Here is a 19,376-nt window from a genome sequence, read left to right on the forward strand (position 1 = left end):
GGAGGTCACGTTACACCTTCTGCCACATCACACGGCGAGGGGAAATGAGGGCTGCGGTGCAGTCAGGGTTGCTGGTTGGCTGGGCTTAAAATGGGGAGGCTGTTCCGGATTATCTCCAAACAACCACCTGAATAGTTGCCCCAGGCCCCTCTTCGCCTGCTTTGCCACTGCAGAGCTTGGAGCATGCCTGACGCCCCTGCCTGTCCCCGCAGACTCTGTCCTTGCTGTGTGCATCCAGGTGGGCCCGATACAATCACAGGGTCTTTAAAAGAAGAAGCGGGGGCAGAAGATAGGCAGAAAGGACAACATGGGAGAGATGTGTGGCACGACTTTGCTGACTTTGAAAAGGAGACCACAACTGAATGACGCTGACAGCCTGCAGAACCTGGAAGGCAAGGACACAGGGTCCCCGCTAGGGCTTCCAGAAGGCACGTACCCTGCCAGCACCTTGATGTTAGCCCCGCCACACCTGTACCGGACTTCTGCTCTAGTGCAGCGGAAGGTAATGAATCCGCATCGCCTGAAGCCGCTACGTTGCCTGTCATTTGTTACAGCAGACATGGAAGACGAGTGCACTAGGTAGCTGGAAGAGGTCCCCCTTCAGGACCTTTGGTTGAGGGCGCCAAGGGTGTCAGCCAGTGCGTGGTAATCCAGCAAGGAGGAAGGGAGAGGAACAAATCCCTTCGACTCTCTCCTCCCACTTTCTCACTGTCCACCACTGGCTGGACCCAAGTGGAGGCTGGAGAGCTCAGAGCAGAGAAGAATGAATAACAGATATAGAAAGGCGGATCTGAGAGGAAGATCTGGGGTGTGTGTGTGTGTGTGTGTGTGCATATACGTGCATGCACACACACCCGCCTACCTGTCCCTCTGTCCCTGTCTCTCTCTGTCACACACACACACACACACACACACACACACACACACACTCATGTGTGTGTGTACTCTGTTGCCGTGAAGGTAAACTCTGTTCCCCTGAGTCAGAAAATCCTACCATGACTCAATCCTGACTCAAAGGCATTAACTCTTTTTTTTTCAAGGTTCGAGTAGCCAATCATCTCTCCAGGTCCCTGGTTGGCGTTGGGATCAAAAGCTGCATAAAGATTGGAAGCTGTGTTAGCACAACAAAGTACCAAAAACGGGGGGGGAGGGGGGGCTTAAGCAATAGAAATTCAGTGTCTCACAGTTCTGGAGGCTGGAAGTCCAAGATCAAGGTGCCAGCCGGTCTCGCCCCTGCTGCGAACTCTCTTCCTGGCTGGCACACAGTTTCCTTCTCACCATGTCCTCAGATGGCAGAGAGAGGAGCTCTCTGGTCCCTCCCCGTAGAAGGACGCTAGTCCTGTGGGATCAGGGCTCCACCCTTCCGACCTCATTCAACCCTAATTACTTCCTTACTCCTAATACAGCCGCATGAGGGCTTAGGGCTGCAGCATATGAATTGGCGGAAGGGGGGCCGTGCACAAAGCAGTCCATAGCAGAAGCCCTTTTGAGGGTGTCTTGTATGTAACAGGCAAGAAGGTCAGGAACCTGGGCGCCCAGAGCAAGCAAAGGGCCAGGAAGCCTTGTCACTACTTTACATGATTGACCAGACGGCCCCAAACCGTATCTCTCCATCTCGGCATCCCTGGGTCCGGAACTGCTGCTTTTCCGCGATGTCCACAACTTCCGTTCCACACGCCTGGCGGCACCCTCTAACACTGAGTGGCTCTGAGTTATTTGCTGCATGATTTGCGGTGGGGTGATTGAGCCTGGTCTGCGGTTAAACACGAGAGCCAAGATTTTGATTCCAACGTAGACGGTGGAGCGTATCAGGCATCAGTCTTCCAACAGACTGAAACCAGTCCTAACGCAAGGGGCGTTTTGTTTTTATTCAGAGGCAAAAATCAGGTTCATGTGGGTATGAAGGAAGCAAGTCCTAGGCCCAGAGCATCCATACATAGACATACTCTCTGAAAAGAGTTTCAGGTTAGGGGAATCAACGAATGAGATTCACAAGCAGAGACCCCAGTGAAGACAGAAATTGCGAGCCCTCTATACTGGCCGCAGGGGGAACCCACGGGGTGGGTCACCGGGGCGGATTCTTCCTCACTTCCACACTAAATGCATTTTGCAGTCCACCTCTGACCTGGCGGGAGAGTCTCATCTCTAGAAGACACCGAGGGAAGTCTCCTGTCTCTACATGACAGAGGATGCTTACCTAGGACTGTCCTAAAAAGGCAACAATACCTCCTTCACATCTTTGACACCCCTTCCCGGGAAACGGACTCACTCCCACCAGCGCGCAAGCGAAAAACCAGAAGCTGCCTCTTTCGTCTTTGAGCTTTCCTACCACGTAAGAGTTAAAGGTTTAACGCTCACAAGTGAAAGCGTGCGGACTCCAGTCCTGAAGACTCCTAGCTGCTCGGTGCTCTCACACAAAGGAGCACGAGACTGATGGCTTGCCTGAGACATACAGCTAGGGAGTGGCAGAGCTGAGACTCATATCCGTGACTCCTGATCCCAAGCGCCTTGTCCCCTCCACTATTCCAGCCCAGACCTTGGGAGCCTGAGTACTTGGAGAATTCCTCCAAAGGGGAGCAGGAACTGGCCTTTTCCAGATCCTATGGGCCTTATTGAACTACACAACACCCAGGAAAGAATTAAAAATTAATACAGATTTTTTTGCTCAAAGAAAAGCTGTCTAAAACTCATACGTACAGAATCCTTGCTGTAGACTGAATTGCATCCCCCCGCCCAAATCCATTTGTTGAAGCTTTAGCCCACAATGTGACCATATGATTATGTAACTGGAAAGATAAAACTGTCACTGAGCCATAACAATTTTAGCAAAGACAGAAACATCAGGAGACCTGGGTTTGGCTCCAGCAAGCATCAGGGGTTCTAAGTGCAAGCTAAGTAAGGGCCTTTTCAAGTTCTGGCACTTACAAGGGTTGAGGAGAGAGACTCATGAAAGGTTTGCAAACACCGTAACATACTTCTTTTCACTTCCTCCCCACTCTACGGGAATGACATCCTAAAGGGCTGGGAAAGCCTGATACCCCAAGGACGCATCTAACAGTGACAAAGGGATTGCTGGAGGATATTAGTGCGCCGTGCAGACGGCCCTTTAGCCAGAAGAGTAACAGCTGTAAAAGTTCTGGCAAGTCCTTGGACACCCGTCTCCGGAGCTGCACACGCAGCAGCACAGCAAGGGGGCCTAGGTGCATGGTACTGCAGGATGCCTATTTACTGCTACGGGTTCGGAGCCCTCGCACAGACCGGCTCGTCTAATCCTCACAGAGATTCTGCAATGTAGATAATATATTTTAAATGCAGAAATGGGTTGAGCAGGGTTTAAAAAAAAAAAAAACAAAACTTGCCCCAAGTCACCCATCCGGTAAGTGGGGCCCAACCCCTCCGTATCACCTTCCACCCAGCACAGTGCTCCCTGGGTTGAACTGAGCGGAGAAATGTAAACGCACCGAACGGGCTCACGCTCGCTGTCCGGTCCGGTCGGGTCCGGTCCGGTGTTGGCTCAGGGACGCCCTTGGCGGGGGCGGGTCCTCCCATTCCGGAGGTTCCAGGAGAACAGGAGGCGCTCGCTCTCCTCCCTGGGCAGCTGGCCCGGTCTCGGCGCAGGGAGAGGGAGGGAGCGCTGGCCACGGGGGAGGAATGGAGAGCAGCAGCCCGAGTCCCAGCCCCGGCCCTGCGCTGGGCCTGGACGCCCGGCTGGGCTGGGTGTGGACACGCGCCTCTGGGCCAAGGTGCTGTTCGCCGCTCTCTGCTCGCTCATCTTGGCGCTGGGCGCGGCGGGCAGTGCGCTGTCCGTGCGCGTGGTGCTGAAGGGGCGCGCCGGGCCCCCGGGGCGCCTGCGCTACCACGTATTCAGCCTGGCGCTCTCGGCGCTGCCGCTGTGGCCGGTGGGTGTGCCCGTGGTGCTCTCCAACTTCGTGTCGTTCCACTACCCCTGGGTGTTCGGCGACCCGGGCTGCCGCGCTTACTACTTCGTGCGCGAGCCGTGCGCCGACACCACGGTGCGCAGCGTAGGTGGCCCGAGCGCGAGCGCCGAGCGCTGCCTGGCCGTGCGCCAGCCCCCGCGCGCCCGCCGGCTGCTGCCGCCGCGCCGCACCCGCCGTCTGCTGTCGCTCTTCTGGGCCGCCACGCCCTGCCCATGGCAGTCATCACCGGGAAGAAGCACGAGCTGGAGAAGGCTGGCGGGGAGCCGGAGCCCGCTTCGCGGGTGTGCACGGTGCTGGTGAGCCGCGCCACGCTCCAGGTCTGCATTCAGGTAAGGGGGAGGCAGGCTCGGGGGCCTGTGTTTTCACTTCTGATACTCGCGATCTCCGCAGAAATTTGGGTCGCATTTCCCATTTTACAGAGGACTTGGGGAGAGGCTTGGCAGAGATGAAGCATTAAGAGAAGCCCAGATTAGAATTCAAAACTTAATTCTGAAAGTCTACACTCTTCCCAGTGTTACAAAAGTGGGGGCCAAACATTACTGGGCACGAGAATTACAGGGTAGGGAGGGGGAGGGCTCTCAAAATATAGATTTCATAACCCAGCCCTTTTTTTATCATCAAAACTACCCATTTTCAGTCCCATTACAGAATATCCAACTTAATGGGATTTTGTGGAGATATAAAAGAGAGGCCTGAATATTCAATATTAATGAAGGATTTCAGAAGAAATAGATTACTTGCAGCCTTAACAAGAATTTGGAAAAATATAAAGTTAAACCTGATTAGAGAACATTCCACTCGCTTCAGAAGACGCTTACTGTGGTCACCACGGAGAATTACTCAGAGCTGACAGGGTAGGATCCCTCGTTTTTAAAAATCCACTTCCTATATCAGACATTTCTGCAGGTTTCCCAATCTGGACCTGATGCTAAAGGAGACAAAACCAAAAACACACCGGCAAGCAGAATGGGAATGATACTAATGGGAGTGATCACGCAGGGGCTCCAGACAGCAGTCAGGAGGAGGGACCCCACTGACAACAGTGGGAGCTGCTCCTTCTGCCACATCAGGTGGGCCACTGGTGACCTGAGACCGCATCAGTCCAGCCCACACACCGCCTGCCGCCATGCTGGCCCAAGCACATCGCAGCCACGGAGAAGCGTGTGTAGGGCACCCGTCTACCTCTCAGCAACCTCCACACAGGCTCTGAGCTCCAGCGGAATGATCGGGCTGAATAGTCAGTGCACTGCAGCCCCTCCCTTAGACCTGACTCTGTAGCTCCCTGCTGCACCCTGTTGTGGCCGTGGCAATGAACAAGCAACTACGTGCTCAAAAGGCCTGGTAGCCAAGTTCCGCCAGTTTTCACAGACTAAGGCAGTAGCTTCCAGGCTGTACCTATCTTGGAACTGGGCTCGGGGAGGGGGAAGCGCCAAGCATGGTCTGTGTTGTGAATATGTCGCTTGCATAGCTTACTTTATGTGCTGCAGACCGACCAAGGCAGTAGAAACTGAAATCCGCCAGAGGCAAGCTTTTGACGTTCTACCGGTGAATTCCTTCAGCCTAACAGCATTATTCAACAAATGGTGTATTTAAAAAATGTTTAACTTGAGACACACAGTCTATGTTAACACAACAAAATAACCGAGCTCAAATTAGGATTATTTTGGTCCACCTTCCTTTTTAGGGTCTTGTCATTCATCGTCCATGTTAATCAGCGGGTTGTTTTTCTGTTTTGTTTTGTTTTTGACTAAGAAAATGTCTCATCGTTATTGAAAGTACAAAAAACTGTACAGTTTTTCCAGAAATATTTCAAAACTCCCCAAGATTAATAACTAACGCAGGAATATATTTTTACCTTCCACTTCTGTCTTGTCTAGGATTAAAGTGACAATTTGATAGTAAGTATGATGCTGTTGATAAAATGCTGCTTGGTTCTACAACAAACTCTAAACTATGTCCCACGTAGTGTTTTATTTTCTTCTTGGTGCTGATTTGTGAGCGTCCATCAAGAAAAAAGCATGAATGATGGACTCCTTAAAGAGGTACAGCACCCAACCCAGATATTTCGTACTGATTTTAAAGCGCTATTAAAATGCTCAGGTTTTTAAAAATGCTGACACAGAACCAATGAGGAAAAGCTCTATAATACATGTACTTCGTAGATTTTTTTTTAAGTTTATTTTGAGAGAGAGAGAGAGAACCATCAAGGAAGGGACAGGGGGGGTGGGGGGGACAGAGGACCTGAATCACGCTCTGTGCTGACAGCAAAGACTCCGATGTGGGGCTTGAACTCAACAAACCGTGAGATCATGACCTGAGCCAAAGTCAGACGCGTAACCGACTGAGCCACCCAGGCGTGCTATAATACAAATATTTTGGATTTTAAAACATTAAAACATTTAAAAAGCAGGGTATCATATAATAAACTTGTTCATAAGTCAAAAATTACCAAATAAAAAAACAAGGCTTGTTGCATAAAACAGCTGTCCCCTTACCACCCCTGCACACTTCGGTCTATATTCTTTTGTCGAGGGGCAGCTGCCGTGCACCCTCACCTCTTGCTGCCCCTTCCTACACATTTCTAAAGAACGCGCCTGCTTGATTTCACAGTTTGCACATTTTATCCAGTGTCTTCTAGCGGGAGAAAGAAAAAGAGCGTCCCGCCCTCTGACTTTCCCATCCCTACTCTCCACGCCGTGCACCCACACGCACCCCCTACCCCTCCTCCGGTGTTAATTCCGTCAGGGTATAAAGCCAGTCTTGTGCTCTGTACTTACACACTGTGACTATGTTAAAACATTCTTCACAGATGAACCATGTCGGACATTTGTATTGCGTTTCCTTTCCAATATTACCTCTGCTTCCTTGCTGTTAATAATGGTCTGTTTTCAGGGATGCCCGGGTGACTCGGTCGGTTGAGCAACCGACACAATTCCGGCTCAGGGTACGATCGCGTGGTTGTGAGATCGAGGCCTGCATCGGGCTCTGTGCTGAGTGTAGAGCCTGCTTGGAATTCTCTCTCCTTCTCCCTCTGCCCCTCCCCTGCTCACTCTCTCTCTCTCTCCTAAATAAATAAATACATACATAAATTAATTAATTAATTAATATTTAATGTTTTTTAATTTGCTTGGTTCCTGTGCATCTCTCATGCATTCTTAACTTCTCTACCAGAAGTATAAATACTGTTTCAGTGTATTCAGAGCCATCCAGTCAACGACCAGTTCATCTTTCAGTCTCCCCGGGGAGCCCCCTCTTCCACTCCAGCGTCACCGGATGCACAGCCAACATCTTACGTCACTCTGCTCTCCCAGCAGACACCCTCTTTCTGGACCCGGGTCTCCCCCTTTATTGGTGTACAACCTTATTTTGGCGGAACATACGCTCTTGTAACCTCCTGTGACCTGAGAGAAGGCCCACAGAAGAAGGTGAAAAATTGAGAATTTCCACGTCTGGAAACGTTCTGGATTATCCTCACATTTGCCGTAAGAGGGCCGGGCACGGAATTCTAGACAGAAGCCGCTTTTCCTCTCAAATTGTAAAGCATCGCTCCACTATATTCTAGCTTCTACTGTTGCCTTAAAGAAATCTAATGCCATTCTGGTGCCCATCCTTTTCATGTGCCCTGTTTTATCCCTTTGGTGGCTTTCAAGGTCTTTATCCACAGAGTGTTAGAAGTCCTAAGAACGTGCCTTGATGGGGGCTTATTTTTATCCATTTTTTCCGGGCCCCCAGGCAGCCTTTCAGTCTGGAAGCTTCTATACCTCACTTTTGGAAAAAACTTTCTTCAAAGTGGCTTATTTAAAAAAATGATTTCCTCCCTTCTGTTTTCTTTCTAGAACCACTATTACTTAGGTAAGTGTCCTAAGCTAATCCCAAATGTTGTCTCTCCCTTTATTGCTGTCTCATCTTTCTGAGAATTTTCGCAACTTCATTTTATAACCCAGCTGTCACCCCCCACCCCCTCCTGCTGCCGCAGATTCCTGGGCCTTGGGCACAGCCTGAGGACCACAGCATCACAGAGCCTTGGGGCCGTCATAAGCCTTGGAATTACCTTTGCAGGTGAACGTGCTGGTGTCTTTCGTGCTCCCCTTGGCGTTAACTGCCTTCCTGAACGGGGTCAGTGTGAGCCATTTGGTGGCCCTCAGCTCCCAGGTGCCGTCCCTTTCTGCCCCTGGCAGCCCCGTCCCCAACCACGTGGAGCTAATGAGCGAGGAGAGGAGGAAGCTCCCCCTGGAGGGCCACACCAGCCTGGTGAGACACAAGGACTCCAGCCGGCTCCGCGGCCTCCAGCATAGCGTCCAGGGTCTCAGTTAAGTACTTGGTGACACTGCTACGAGAGGAAGGGATGGGGCTCCAGGCTGCCTCCACTGATCCCTGGCCAAGTGACCTTGAGCAAGTTACCACCTCTCTCCAGCCCCAGGGGATCGTGTGGTTGCCAACAGGCTTCTATAAGGTTTGGTGGTATGATTACGGGGTAGAACGAGAATTCCATACACGAAACCCTCATCTGCTCCAGGGAGTAATACATAAAGACAAGTGAATACCTGCTTACATTTCAGGGAGCCTGGCCTATGGATGGATGCAAGGAGCAGCTGTAGTCAGGGACCCGTAGCCCCAGCATTGAGGGCTTAGACCGGCTGGGTCCCCCACCCAGTTCCCCACCAGCTCCCCACTTTTCCTGCAACATTGATTGTTGGCTGGTTTTCCTAAGAATCTGGGTAAACTTGGCCTTGTAGGGGAGACATTAAGAGGCACAAGAAAGCCGAGGTCTCTCCAAACACCTGCGGTAATGCAGGCACTCACTAAGGTCTGGGAACATGGAATAAGAGATCAGGTCTCTGCTCCCGTCAACCCACAGCGTTGGACGTAGGACAGAAACGTAAGAGCTACATGTCATATGGTGTGACAGGAAGAGAGGGAGCACGTGACGGTGCTGGACTTTCTTCCATAGACAACAGGCAGTCATTGAGAGTCAACGCCCAAGAATGCAGGGAGATTTGCTTTTCAGATGTTCTACCCAGAAATCTTTGGCGTATGGGTTACGCAGTGCTTCTCAAACTTGTGTGTGCTTAAGAACAGCATGAACACAGGGGAAGGGAAAGGAAAATAAAATAAAAAGAGAGAGGGAGGCAAACCATGAGAGACCCTTACATACAGGGAACAAACTGAGGGCTGCTGGAGGGGAGGTGGGTGGGGGATGGGCTAAGTGAGTGATGGGCATTAAGGAGGGCACTTGTTGGGATGAGCCCTGGGTGTTATATCTAAGTCACGAATCACTAAATTCTACCGAAACCCTTATTACACTGGATGTTAACTTGGATTTAAGTTGTTTTTAAAAGTGAGCAAAAAAACCCAAAAACTAACAAACGAACAAAACAGTATGGGGATCTGTAAAACACAGGCTGCTCGGACCCAACCCAGAGATTCTGATTCGGTTGCTCGGGGTAGGCCCGAGACTCTGTATTTCTACCAGGCTCCTAGTTGACGTCGCTATCCTGGTCCAGAGGCCACACCGGACAACAGAATGGATTTGCCAGTCACGGCAGGTGTAGAGGAGGGGAGGGAAGGGGTAGACGGTTAGCGACAAAGGGACCAAGTGGGAGACTGCCATCACAGTCCGGGGGAGGGGAGCTAGGAGCCCCTGGAGTGGGGTAGTAGAGGTGAGAACAGAGGAATCAAGACATCCTAAAGAAGAGCTTTTTAATAGATTGCCCCTAGGGGGTAATGAAAACATGAAAAGACTCTCTGGCTTACGGCTTGAGTGCTAGATGGCTGGTGGGGCCATCAGTCAATCAGAAAAAGGAACAGAAGAGGCTTGATGAGGCAGAAGGATGTTTAAGTTCAGTTATCTATGCAGTTAGACGATCAGGTGGGAATGGCTATCCCGGAGTTAAAAGCATATTCCAGTGGCCAGGAGGGGGTTATAGAGGTTGTAGAAGTTTCTAGAAGCTTGTCAGTGTGCAGGTGGGAGTTAAAGTGGATATTCACCCAGACATCGGGGTAACCTCAGGTTTGGCTACAGATCGAGAGAGGAGGGTGTCAGATAGCCTCACAGTTCCCTTCCGACCCTTGGACTCCAGGAACGAGTTCTAGGGAAATGCTCTTGTAAGCTTGGCGTCCTCCTCCCTAGAGACAGCAGAACTGAGTATGTTTGCTCTCTGTCGCTCCGTCCCTCCCCGCTGTTGTGCAGGAGCCATTGTGGCTATGTATGTCACCTGCTGGATGCCGTCCCACACCCGCAGGCTCATGTACCGTCTCCAACGATGGGTGGACTGGGTTGGTGCAGCGGAGGGGCCCCAGCACGTAGGGAAGGGGCCACTGGGCTGCGCCTGGGACTTTCTATGCTCTCTGCAGGGATTCCCAGTCACTGAGCCCTCTGGAACTCTGGCCTCCACTCAAGCTGGTCCTGTCCAGTCTGTGCCCTCAAATTCTCTGAGCTGGGGGTAGGGAACAAGGCGTTATCTACCAATTTCAAGGCCATGCGAGTGAGAGATCTTAGCGGTGATCAGGGCTATGGGCATCCTGACCACAGGATAGAGCCACCCACAGGCTGGGGCAGGGGGAGGGCTGTGCTATGGCAAGGAGAGGGGCGGAAGCCTCAGAGCCGTGAGTCGAGGCGCTAACAAAGGCCCCCTGGACAGAGACCAGACCACGTACGCCCTTTGTGACACAACTGGAAAAGAGGAGAGAACCCACTGTCTTCCTTGGTGAATTCACCGTGTGCCTGATCGCAAGAGGAAGGCAAACATCCAAGAGAAGAGAGGCCCGTGTAGCCTCCAAGGAAACAGCTGTGTCGACAGGTGCCTCTTCTCGAGATCTCCTTGCGCCCCTCGCACACACACGCACGTGCACAGCCCTTCCCGCTTCAGAGACTCTCTGTGACAACGTGCATGGCTTCACTGCTCAGTGAAGCCACGTCTCGTGGACCACACCCAGCTGTGTGAGGCTCCCGGTGTCTCAGTGGGCAAGACAGTGGCCCCCGTCCGCCAGCAGGGGAACCTTTCGCTGGTGCAGGGGCCTGGGAACAGCGCACGGGGAGCAGGGACTCAGAGGCTGGGTGGAGCGCATCCGCCAGGGGCAGCTGGTGTGGATGGGACAGTTGCTGAGGTCACACGGTGCTTCCCAAGAGCAGAAACCGGGCCCTCCCCACCTGGCCCTTTGGAGGAGAGGTGCGGTCTCCAAGAGAAAGGGGTAGACGCCGTGAGGAGGCGCAGGCCGTCTGACACACCTTCTGGGGTTCTCTGCCAGCACACTCTACGCCTACCTGGTGACAGACACCCTCTTCTACGTCAGTTCAGCGGTGACCCCTGTCCTGAACAACGCTGTGTCGTCCTCCTTCAGAAAACTCTTCCTGGAAGCCCTGGGCTCCCTGTGTCGAGAAGGCCACCCCCGTGGAACCCTGCCCCCCCCCGGGGAGCCCCGGAGCCCCACAGCTGCAGGCTCTAGGGATCCCTCAGACGCCCCGCGCTGGATGCAAGAGAAGAACGAGCAAAGCGGACCGTGACTGACTGCGCAGTCGCCTGGCATTCAGACAAGCAATTCGCTCACAGATAGTTCAAGCTCTGCCGTCAGGTGCAGAGTCACCTGGACCCCCAGCCCCCACCCCCACCACTTCCCAGCTGTGTAACCGCGGGCCAGTTGCTCACGCCCTGAGCCTTGGTCTTCCCCTCTGCGCGATGGAGATGAACAGGACCCAGCTCTTAGAGGCGTTCGGAGACCGAAGCGTTCAGCACGGTGCCTACCGCGTGATGAAAAACCAATTTTCGCTGGCATCGTTGTTGTTGCCGTTACCATTGCTGTTTCTCCCTCTCCTGTGGCTTACGCTCTTCGGCCGTGGGCTCAGCTGCCCCAAGAATTTCCACAAATGACAGTGCTCCGGGAGTTACTCCGCTGTCACGAGACTGCAGTCACACTCTCCAGTCTTGCCCAGCAAGGGAGCAGCTGTTTGCACCAGGAGTAGGGCTACGGAAGCTGCGGGAGGCAGGGGGGGCACCAGCTCCCCTCTCCTGGCCTCTGGCCTGTGTGGCTGCCTCCAGGCGGCCCGTGGGAGGACAGATGTGCGACCGGCCTGGAAGCGGCAGGGTCCTGAAGTGCCGTTTCTGGGGGCATCCTGGTGGCTCCGTCGGTTAAGCGTCCGACTTCCGCTCAGGTCACGATCTCACGGCTCATGAGTTCGAGCCCTGCGTCTGGCTCTGCGCTGACAGCTCGAAGCCTGGAGCCTGCTTCCGACCCCGTGTCTTCCTCTCCCTCCCGCTCTCTGCCCCTCCCCTGCTAGCACGCACACACACTCTCTCTCAAAAACGAACTTAAAAAAAAAAAAACCCAAAAAACGAAATGCAATTTCTGGAATACTGGAAATACTCTCATTCCCACTGCCATCTTACACACGGGGAAACAGAAGCAGAGAGAAGAAAGGTACTGCGGCCACTACCTGGTAACCGGGAACGGAACCGGGCAGCCGACGCTCATCAGAGTCCCATGCTGCTTCCGGAGAAGTCTGATGGCCAAAGAGGAACAGAAAGAAACTAAAGGCTCAACATTAAAGAACTGAGTGAATCGTGATCATCCACTCAGTCCACCCAAATCCTATTTGTTAGGCTACCCTTAAACAGGAAGTATAAATCTTATTTAGCAGCATAAACATACCGTGGTTATACTATTCAAAAGAGAACGCAATACAAAATTACACTATGATGCTATGTAGGAATCACTCGGGTGCATAGAAAGGGTCTAGAATGAAGCACTTCGTGAAAATGGCGGGTTGGCCAAGGAGGCATGCGTGACCCAAGCCCGGGGGCGGTTTCTGTCACCTTCACGCCAGGGTCTGAGCATATAGATGCCTGGCATGCAGTAGACACACGTTCGGCGAAAAGGATGTTGGTGGCATCGTATCGTTTGTATGATATCTAAATAATAAATTTCAAATAGAAGTTAAGGTCCCCTAGTGTCGTCCCTTGGGCGGCACTGGCGTTGGCTGCAGAGCCTGGAGGATGGGGGTGGAGCTTACTTCCGTCACTTATTAGCTGTGGGACTCAAGCAAGTTCCTTCACCTGCTCAGGCCGCACATCACATCTGTGAAATAGACATCGTAACAACTCTCCCCTGGGTTTTAAGAATTAAATGGCATCGAAAATAGGGGGGAAAGAAAGTTTGAAAGCATAGTATCTCCCACCCAAGAGTCTCAGTTGGTAGTGGCTGTCATCGACAGGAAGGAAGCTTTTGGTTCCCAAATGCAAATTACCTTTCTAATTCTGTATTTGAACAACTTAAGCTCTATTTGTGTAGTTGGCTGTACTGTTGGCTTGCCTAAGATCGGAGACCCCAAAAGTGGTTCATCAGCCTTAGTCCTGCGGCCATGACTCCATCAGGGCCGGAATTTTAGGAAGCTTCCACCAAATCCTGAAAGATGACGTACACATTGTACAAGTTTCCTGGGATTGCCATAACAAAGCACCACAAAGTGTGTGGCTTAAAACAACAGAAATCTATTCTCTCGCGGTTCTTGAAGCTACGAATTCAAGATCAAGGTGTCAGCAGGGCCATGCTCCCCAAAGTCTCGAGGAAAGAGTCCTCTTTTGCCTCTTCCAGCATCTGGTGGTTTGCCAGACATCCTTGGTTTATAGGCTCATCATTCCAATCTCTGCCTTGGTGGTCACACGGCAGTCTTCCTCTGTCACTCTTAAGACACTGGCCATACTGGGTTAGGAGCCCACTTGATTCCAGTGTGACTTTGTCTCGACTAATTACATCAGCCCCAAGCCTATTTCCAGATAAGATCACATTCTTAAGTATCAGGGGTTAGGACCTCGACATATTTTTGAGGGTGTGATTCAGCCGAAAACTTCAACCAAACCCACCCCTAGTAGGGTGGGTTGCCACCACTGGGAAAGACCCTTTTACAGAGCAAGAACCAGACTTAGAGTGGCCAGAGATCCTAAGAGAAAAATTAGTGTTCCTCAGAGTTAAAGAAAGCCAAAGGGAAACTGGGACAGTATATTCAGTGAACGACAAATGTGGTCATGGATTCTTGTTTCTTCTCCAGACACGAAGGGTTTTAAAACTCCACACTTGGCTTTCCAACTGTTTTGTTAATTAAAATGCTAATTCCTTGTGAGCTGGGAAGTCTGCCGAAGCAAGCAGACTGAAAAAGAAATGAAAGCTGTCTACATTGGACACGCCCTTGGTTCAGTCTTCCCTTAAAGAGCTGTCTGCAGACTCTGAAGCCAGATCTGGAAGGCTTAATGCAAATTCCGTTATTAAAAGGGTTTCTAAACATTAATGCTGGGATTGCCCAGACTTGGGATGATACATATGTAATATATTCCGTATATGCTGGCATCCAGTGCTACCTCCCACAGGCAACCCAACACTTCTCCCAAAGAGAACATTTTGGTTCCATACTTTTATCATATGGGGAGCCTTAGAAGCCAACGGTGCCTCCTAATGGATGACATTTGGTGGCCATAAACTGCTCAAGACAGAAAGCAGCTGTGATGTTAGCAGGACCTATCCTTACACCTGCAAGCATGAATCTAGATCTGTTCTGTCACTTGATAGCTGTGTGATCTTGGACAAGTCATTCAACCTCTCTGAGCCATAGTTTTTTCATTTGTAAGATGGTCCCAATGATATCTACTTCAGAGTGTTGTTGGATTAAATAATAAACAGTTAGCGACCTAGTTAAATGCCTGGCACACAGCAGGTGCTCAAAAATGTTTGCTACTCACTGTTGCTCATTTCGTAGCTAACACATTCTCCAGGAACGAAGTGACCTGGCAAGAGAATCAAGACGCGAAACCAAGTCTCCTGGTTTCAAATGCCATGCCCTCTCCACTGCCACATTCTGCCATGAGAACTCTGACATCCATATGAATGTTGCTTTTGCAGCCTGATTTCTCCTCCTTTATTGCAAGAGTTCTTAAGTTGTGGTGAGTATTCAGGAAAAAAAGAGCCACAGTTTGTGTATTTATTATTCTTTTTTTTTTTATGTTTAGTTTTTGAGAGACAGCACGAGTGGCAGAGGGGCAGAGAGAGAGGGAGACACAGAATCCGAAGCAGGCTCCAGGCTCTGAGCTGTCAGCACAGAGCCCGACACGGGGCTCAAACTCACGGACCATGAGATCATGACCTGAGCCGAAGTCAGACGCTTAACCGACTGAGCCACCCAGGTGCCCCTGGGTATTTATCATTCTTATCTGGTTTGAGGGTGACTGCTATTCCTGGCCTTGCAGAAGTACAGATTTCTGTATTTTCCAATGCTCTGGGACAGTTTTTTATTATGGCAAAATACACACAAAATTTACCATTAGTGTCATTTAGCACATTCACAATGTAGTGTAACCATCACCTCTGTCTAGCTGTAGAACATTTCCTGGAATTTCTATTCCACAAGAATTCTCTCTCCTTCGGAGGTTAATGACTTTCTATCAAACATGTCACCAGGTCAGTCGACTCTCATTTCTATTGGTCTTCTATTTCCAGAGAGATGTACTAGTCTCCAGTGATGGTTATGCAATTATCCCATTATTACCCTATTTGTTTCCTATTTCTAACTGTTCTCGCCTTCTAAGATTTCACAGCAGTGCTGGCCAGATCTACAGTTTTGTGACCATTCTTATCCCTTTGGGTTTAACTTTGAACTTCACCCATTTAATTTTTAAATGTTGAATCTTGTTCTGATTAGCCATCTTACCCCAGTCTGAGAGTCTCAATCTGCTGCCTTATTAGGTGAATTTAATCCATTTACGTTTATTTTGATCCAGGATATATTTTTTTAATTAATATTTTTTTAATATGTATTTTTGAGAGAGACAGTGCAAGCAGGGGAGGGGCAGAGAGAGGGGGAGACACAGAATCTAAAGCAGGCTCCAGGCTCTGAGCTGTCAGCACAGAGCCCGACGCGGGGCTCGAACCCATCAACTGTGAGATCATGACCTAAGCCAAAGCTGAAGGCTTAACCGACTGAGCCCCCAGGTGTCCCTGATCAGGGATATGTTTGAATGTCTTTCTGCCATCTACTTTATTTACCAAGCTTTTTGTTTCTTCCCTCCCCAGCCTGTTCTTCCCTTATACCACATACACTGGTTTTGTTGATACTCCTTTTCCCTCTAATGTTTAGATCTTGTACATCCTGTTTCAATTCTTCCAGGGATTACTGTTTTTTAAACGTATATTTAAATATTCCTTTCCTGGTAACATGTTAACCACCCCTGCCCCATTAAACCAGGAATTTTAGGTCAATTTCACTCCTTTATTTTCTCAGTTCCTCCATCACTGGCCACTCCCACCCCCAGCTCCCACGCTGGAAGCATCTAAAACAGAACGGAGTCAGTCAAGGGGCGTTTCACGAACACTACCATTTGCTGGGCATATTCCAGTCTCCAGGAACACAGGAGTGAATGTGTCTTACGAAGTTCCTACTTTCACGGGAAAGGACAAAGAAAACACTAAACAAAATGCATTCTACTGGGGAGGACCTCATTGAGGAGGTGACCTCTGAGGGATCCAAGTGACGTGAAGGGGAGAAGCGGTCCAGGCACAGGAAGCAACCGGCCTGAGGTGGGTACTCGGCTGGCAGTGGCCAAGATGAGCCAGGAGGGCCAGATGTGCAGTAAGCAAGGGAACAGTCAAGTGTCAGCCCAGACCGCCAACGTTCATTCCTGTTTGCCGTCAGACCTCTCCAGGTGCACCTCCTGGCGGGTTCCCTCTTGAGCTCGTCTGGCTATTCGCCTGTCTACCGAGGTCTCTGTTTTCACTTCCAAGATCTGTAACCATCCTTTTTTGTTCTGGATACCGTATCACCTTACTTTTTTCTGATTTGGATTATGCTTGTTTTATAATTAACCTCTTTACTGACATTATCACCTTTCACTGTATAACATTTGCTATTTTAAGAATCTTAGTTGTTTCTTCATTTCCATACTTGGTGGGTGGGGGGGGTTCCTGTTTGCTCATTTCATCTACTATAAACTGACCCATATAACTGTGAGGGGAGAGATAGGACAATGCCACAGAGAGGGGGCACCAATAGCTTGTCTTCACAAAAGTCTGGACCCCCTCCCGTGCCCCCTCCTTGAGGCTCCCTCCACACTCTGCAGTAAGCTTAGCAGTGGCTGCCTGCCTAGCCCAGGTCAGTGGCATCTGTGAGTGTTGCAGAAGAGCTGGAAGGAATCGAAGGGCCCAGCTGCACCAAACCGTATCAATGTGACAAATGCCCCAGGCCCCTTCCATGTCCTTAGCCACCGTGACGCACAGAGCACCCCTGACCCCATCTTCCGACGTAGCATGTTTCTCTGTATGGTCTCAGCTGTGCTATCCCTCATTTCCGTTCTTCTCTACACCTAATTTTCTCTTTCAGGGATTCCTCCATGTGTTAATACACACTTACTTCTATGGATTTATAATTTCCTTTCCAAAACTGTCTTTTCTGTCATGTCATGAGGTTGTAAGCAGGGAGCCCTTGGAGATCACTGGTCACACTACTCCCTCTCAAAGAAACAAAAACAAAAACAAAACCAACCGAATTAATTCCCACCAAAGAAACCAGGAGTGCATCACAGGTTTTATTTATGAGACTGGAACAAACAAGAATATTAGTTTGGTGTCTTCCAAGTTTAAATTAACTAACAAAATGGGAAGCACGGCACACAAGCTACTATTTACAAAAGACAAATACAACTGAAGAAGGAAAGTTTTTATTCCGAGATAGGAATTATGGCATATATGAAGGGATCATTTTATAAACACTGAACTAATCTTTTATACTCATCGGCTGGTTTTTCTTTGGGTGGGGGTGGGGGGGGGGGAAGATTAAACTCTTAGGCATCATCTTCTAAAATAATTTCTTCTTGGACTGTTATCCATCAGAGTGCTCAGAAGTGTCTAAGATGGCTGTGTACGAATGCATGCTGGTGGTGCATTTCTGAGTATCTTCAAACCCTCCCTTCGGTTAGGGGCCACTCCAAAAGCACCGTGGCCCGGGGCAAGACAGATGCTGGTCCGGAATCCAGGAGTCTAAGTAGACAAGTGTCCATCCTTCTGCTTCTCTCCTTGCGCAGTGGTCTCGGTGAGGTGCGCTCCCTGCATCGGAACCTTCTCGTCTACCAGGTGGAGGATCATTGCACCCACCCAGGCTGTTGGAAGGACTAAGCAAGATCATAGCTGTGAAAGCACCCAGTCCGATGCCTGGCCCATGGGTGGCACTCAAACACACAGGCAGACGGAATGGTGAGCGTCATGGAACGTTCCCGCATTCCTGTCGTCCATTCTGATCAGGGCCAAGCACTCGTAAGAGAAAACGAGCTATTTAAAGAACCAAAAACTGAGCTTCAATAAATTATAGTCAAAAGTTTAATTCTTACCAACTATTTTATGTCCCTCTGGTGGTTTCGTTGTTTCAAAGCAATTTGGTCCTCTTTGTAAGGCAAAGTCGGTCTCTTCAGGTCAACCTCTCCAACTCTAACTTCCTTCCTGAAACACTTCTTGTTTTAAAGAAAGTTTCTTTTCACCTTTGCCCTTTCTAAGAGGTAGGGTATTGACCCTATACTATTTTATTTTAACAGAATCATACTTGCTGTGAAGTAAAATCATCTGCTTTACTTTTTCAGAGTGGATGCCTTTGGCCTGGCTTCTGAAAGAGCAAACTTGTAGGCCGTTACGTAATTCTTATTAAATGTCCTTGTTTCTTCCTTCTCTCCAGCCTTTAAAGTTAAAAGATGTTCTTCTGGAATATTGCTTTGTAGTAGGTGATAGGGAAAGCCCCATAGTCGGAATCCTGTCCATCGCCCAATAAGAAGTTACTGACACCTCTACAAGAAAACCCAAGAGTGATCCTTTAGAACTCAGAAAAGTCGCATTTGTCCACGGAAGCACACGGATGACAGGACGGCAGGCAAAAGTTTGTTCTTCATGAAGTGGACTTCGATAGAGCCCAGGGCCGTGTGGCCCAGAACCCAGGAGACATGGCTTTGCGTCCCTGCTTACCACCCACTCATCCTCATTGCTCTAAGACCACAAACGCCCAGGCCTGGGCTCCTGGCACGTAGCACGAGGGGGCCGCACAACGGTCCCGGGGCCGCTCCAGTTCGAGCACCCCATGGATCTCAGAGTCCCTTTAGCCTCAAGAGCATGAGGTGCTGAAGGCTCCCCTCCCGCAGAAAATCTGCCGGTGTCTCCCTCAGATGTGCCGCCCGGTCAGAAAAAAGAGCGGCCGGTCTTCCTTGGCGTTGGCCGTCTGGAATTCGTCACGCAGCCGGAACTGCCACTCGTCTTCCAGCTCGAGGCGGACCACCGTCTGGCGCAGGGAGTTCCGGTCCTGGCAGATCACGCACAGGGTGGCACCTGCGTGGGCAACGGCAGAGGTGGTGAAGAAAACGAATGAGAGCTACGGCCTGGATTCTACCGGCAACAAGGAGACACGGTGTCGTTTGGGAAGGAGGG

General features: G+C 50.4%; 2 protein-coding genes across 2 annotated transcripts in view; one reads left to right on the plus strand and one right to left on the minus strand.

The window, feature by feature from the left end:
- Positions 1-307: 307 nt before the first annotated feature.
- NTSR2 (neurotensin receptor 2) lies at positions 308-11,442 on the plus strand. The gene is given in 7 exon segments (XM_030311824.1): positions 308-502; positions 3,564-4,137; positions 4,140-4,267; positions 7,998-8,247; positions 10,129-10,189; positions 10,191-10,214; positions 11,187-11,442. Coding segments are annotated over 7 exon segments (1,488 nt in total).
- Positions 11,443-17,485: 6,043 nt separating this feature from the next.
- GREB1 (growth regulating estrogen receptor binding 1) overlaps positions 17,486-19,376 on the minus strand; it is a 91,807-nt gene continuing 89,916 nt past the window's right edge. Inside the window, exon 33 of the mRNA XM_030311626.1 lies at positions 17,486-19,277. Within this exon, the coding sequence (XP_030167486.1) occupies positions 19,114-19,277 (164 nt within the window). The 3' untranslated portion in view covers positions 17,486-19,113. The remainder of the gene's footprint in view (positions 19,278-19,376) is intronic.

Source organism: Lynx canadensis, chromosome A3 (genome assembly GCF_007474595.2).
Source record: "Lynx canadensis isolate LIC74 chromosome A3, mLynCan4.pri.v2, whole genome shotgun sequence".
Lineage (NCBI taxonomy): Eukaryota > Metazoa > Chordata > Mammalia > Carnivora > Felidae > Lynx > Lynx canadensis.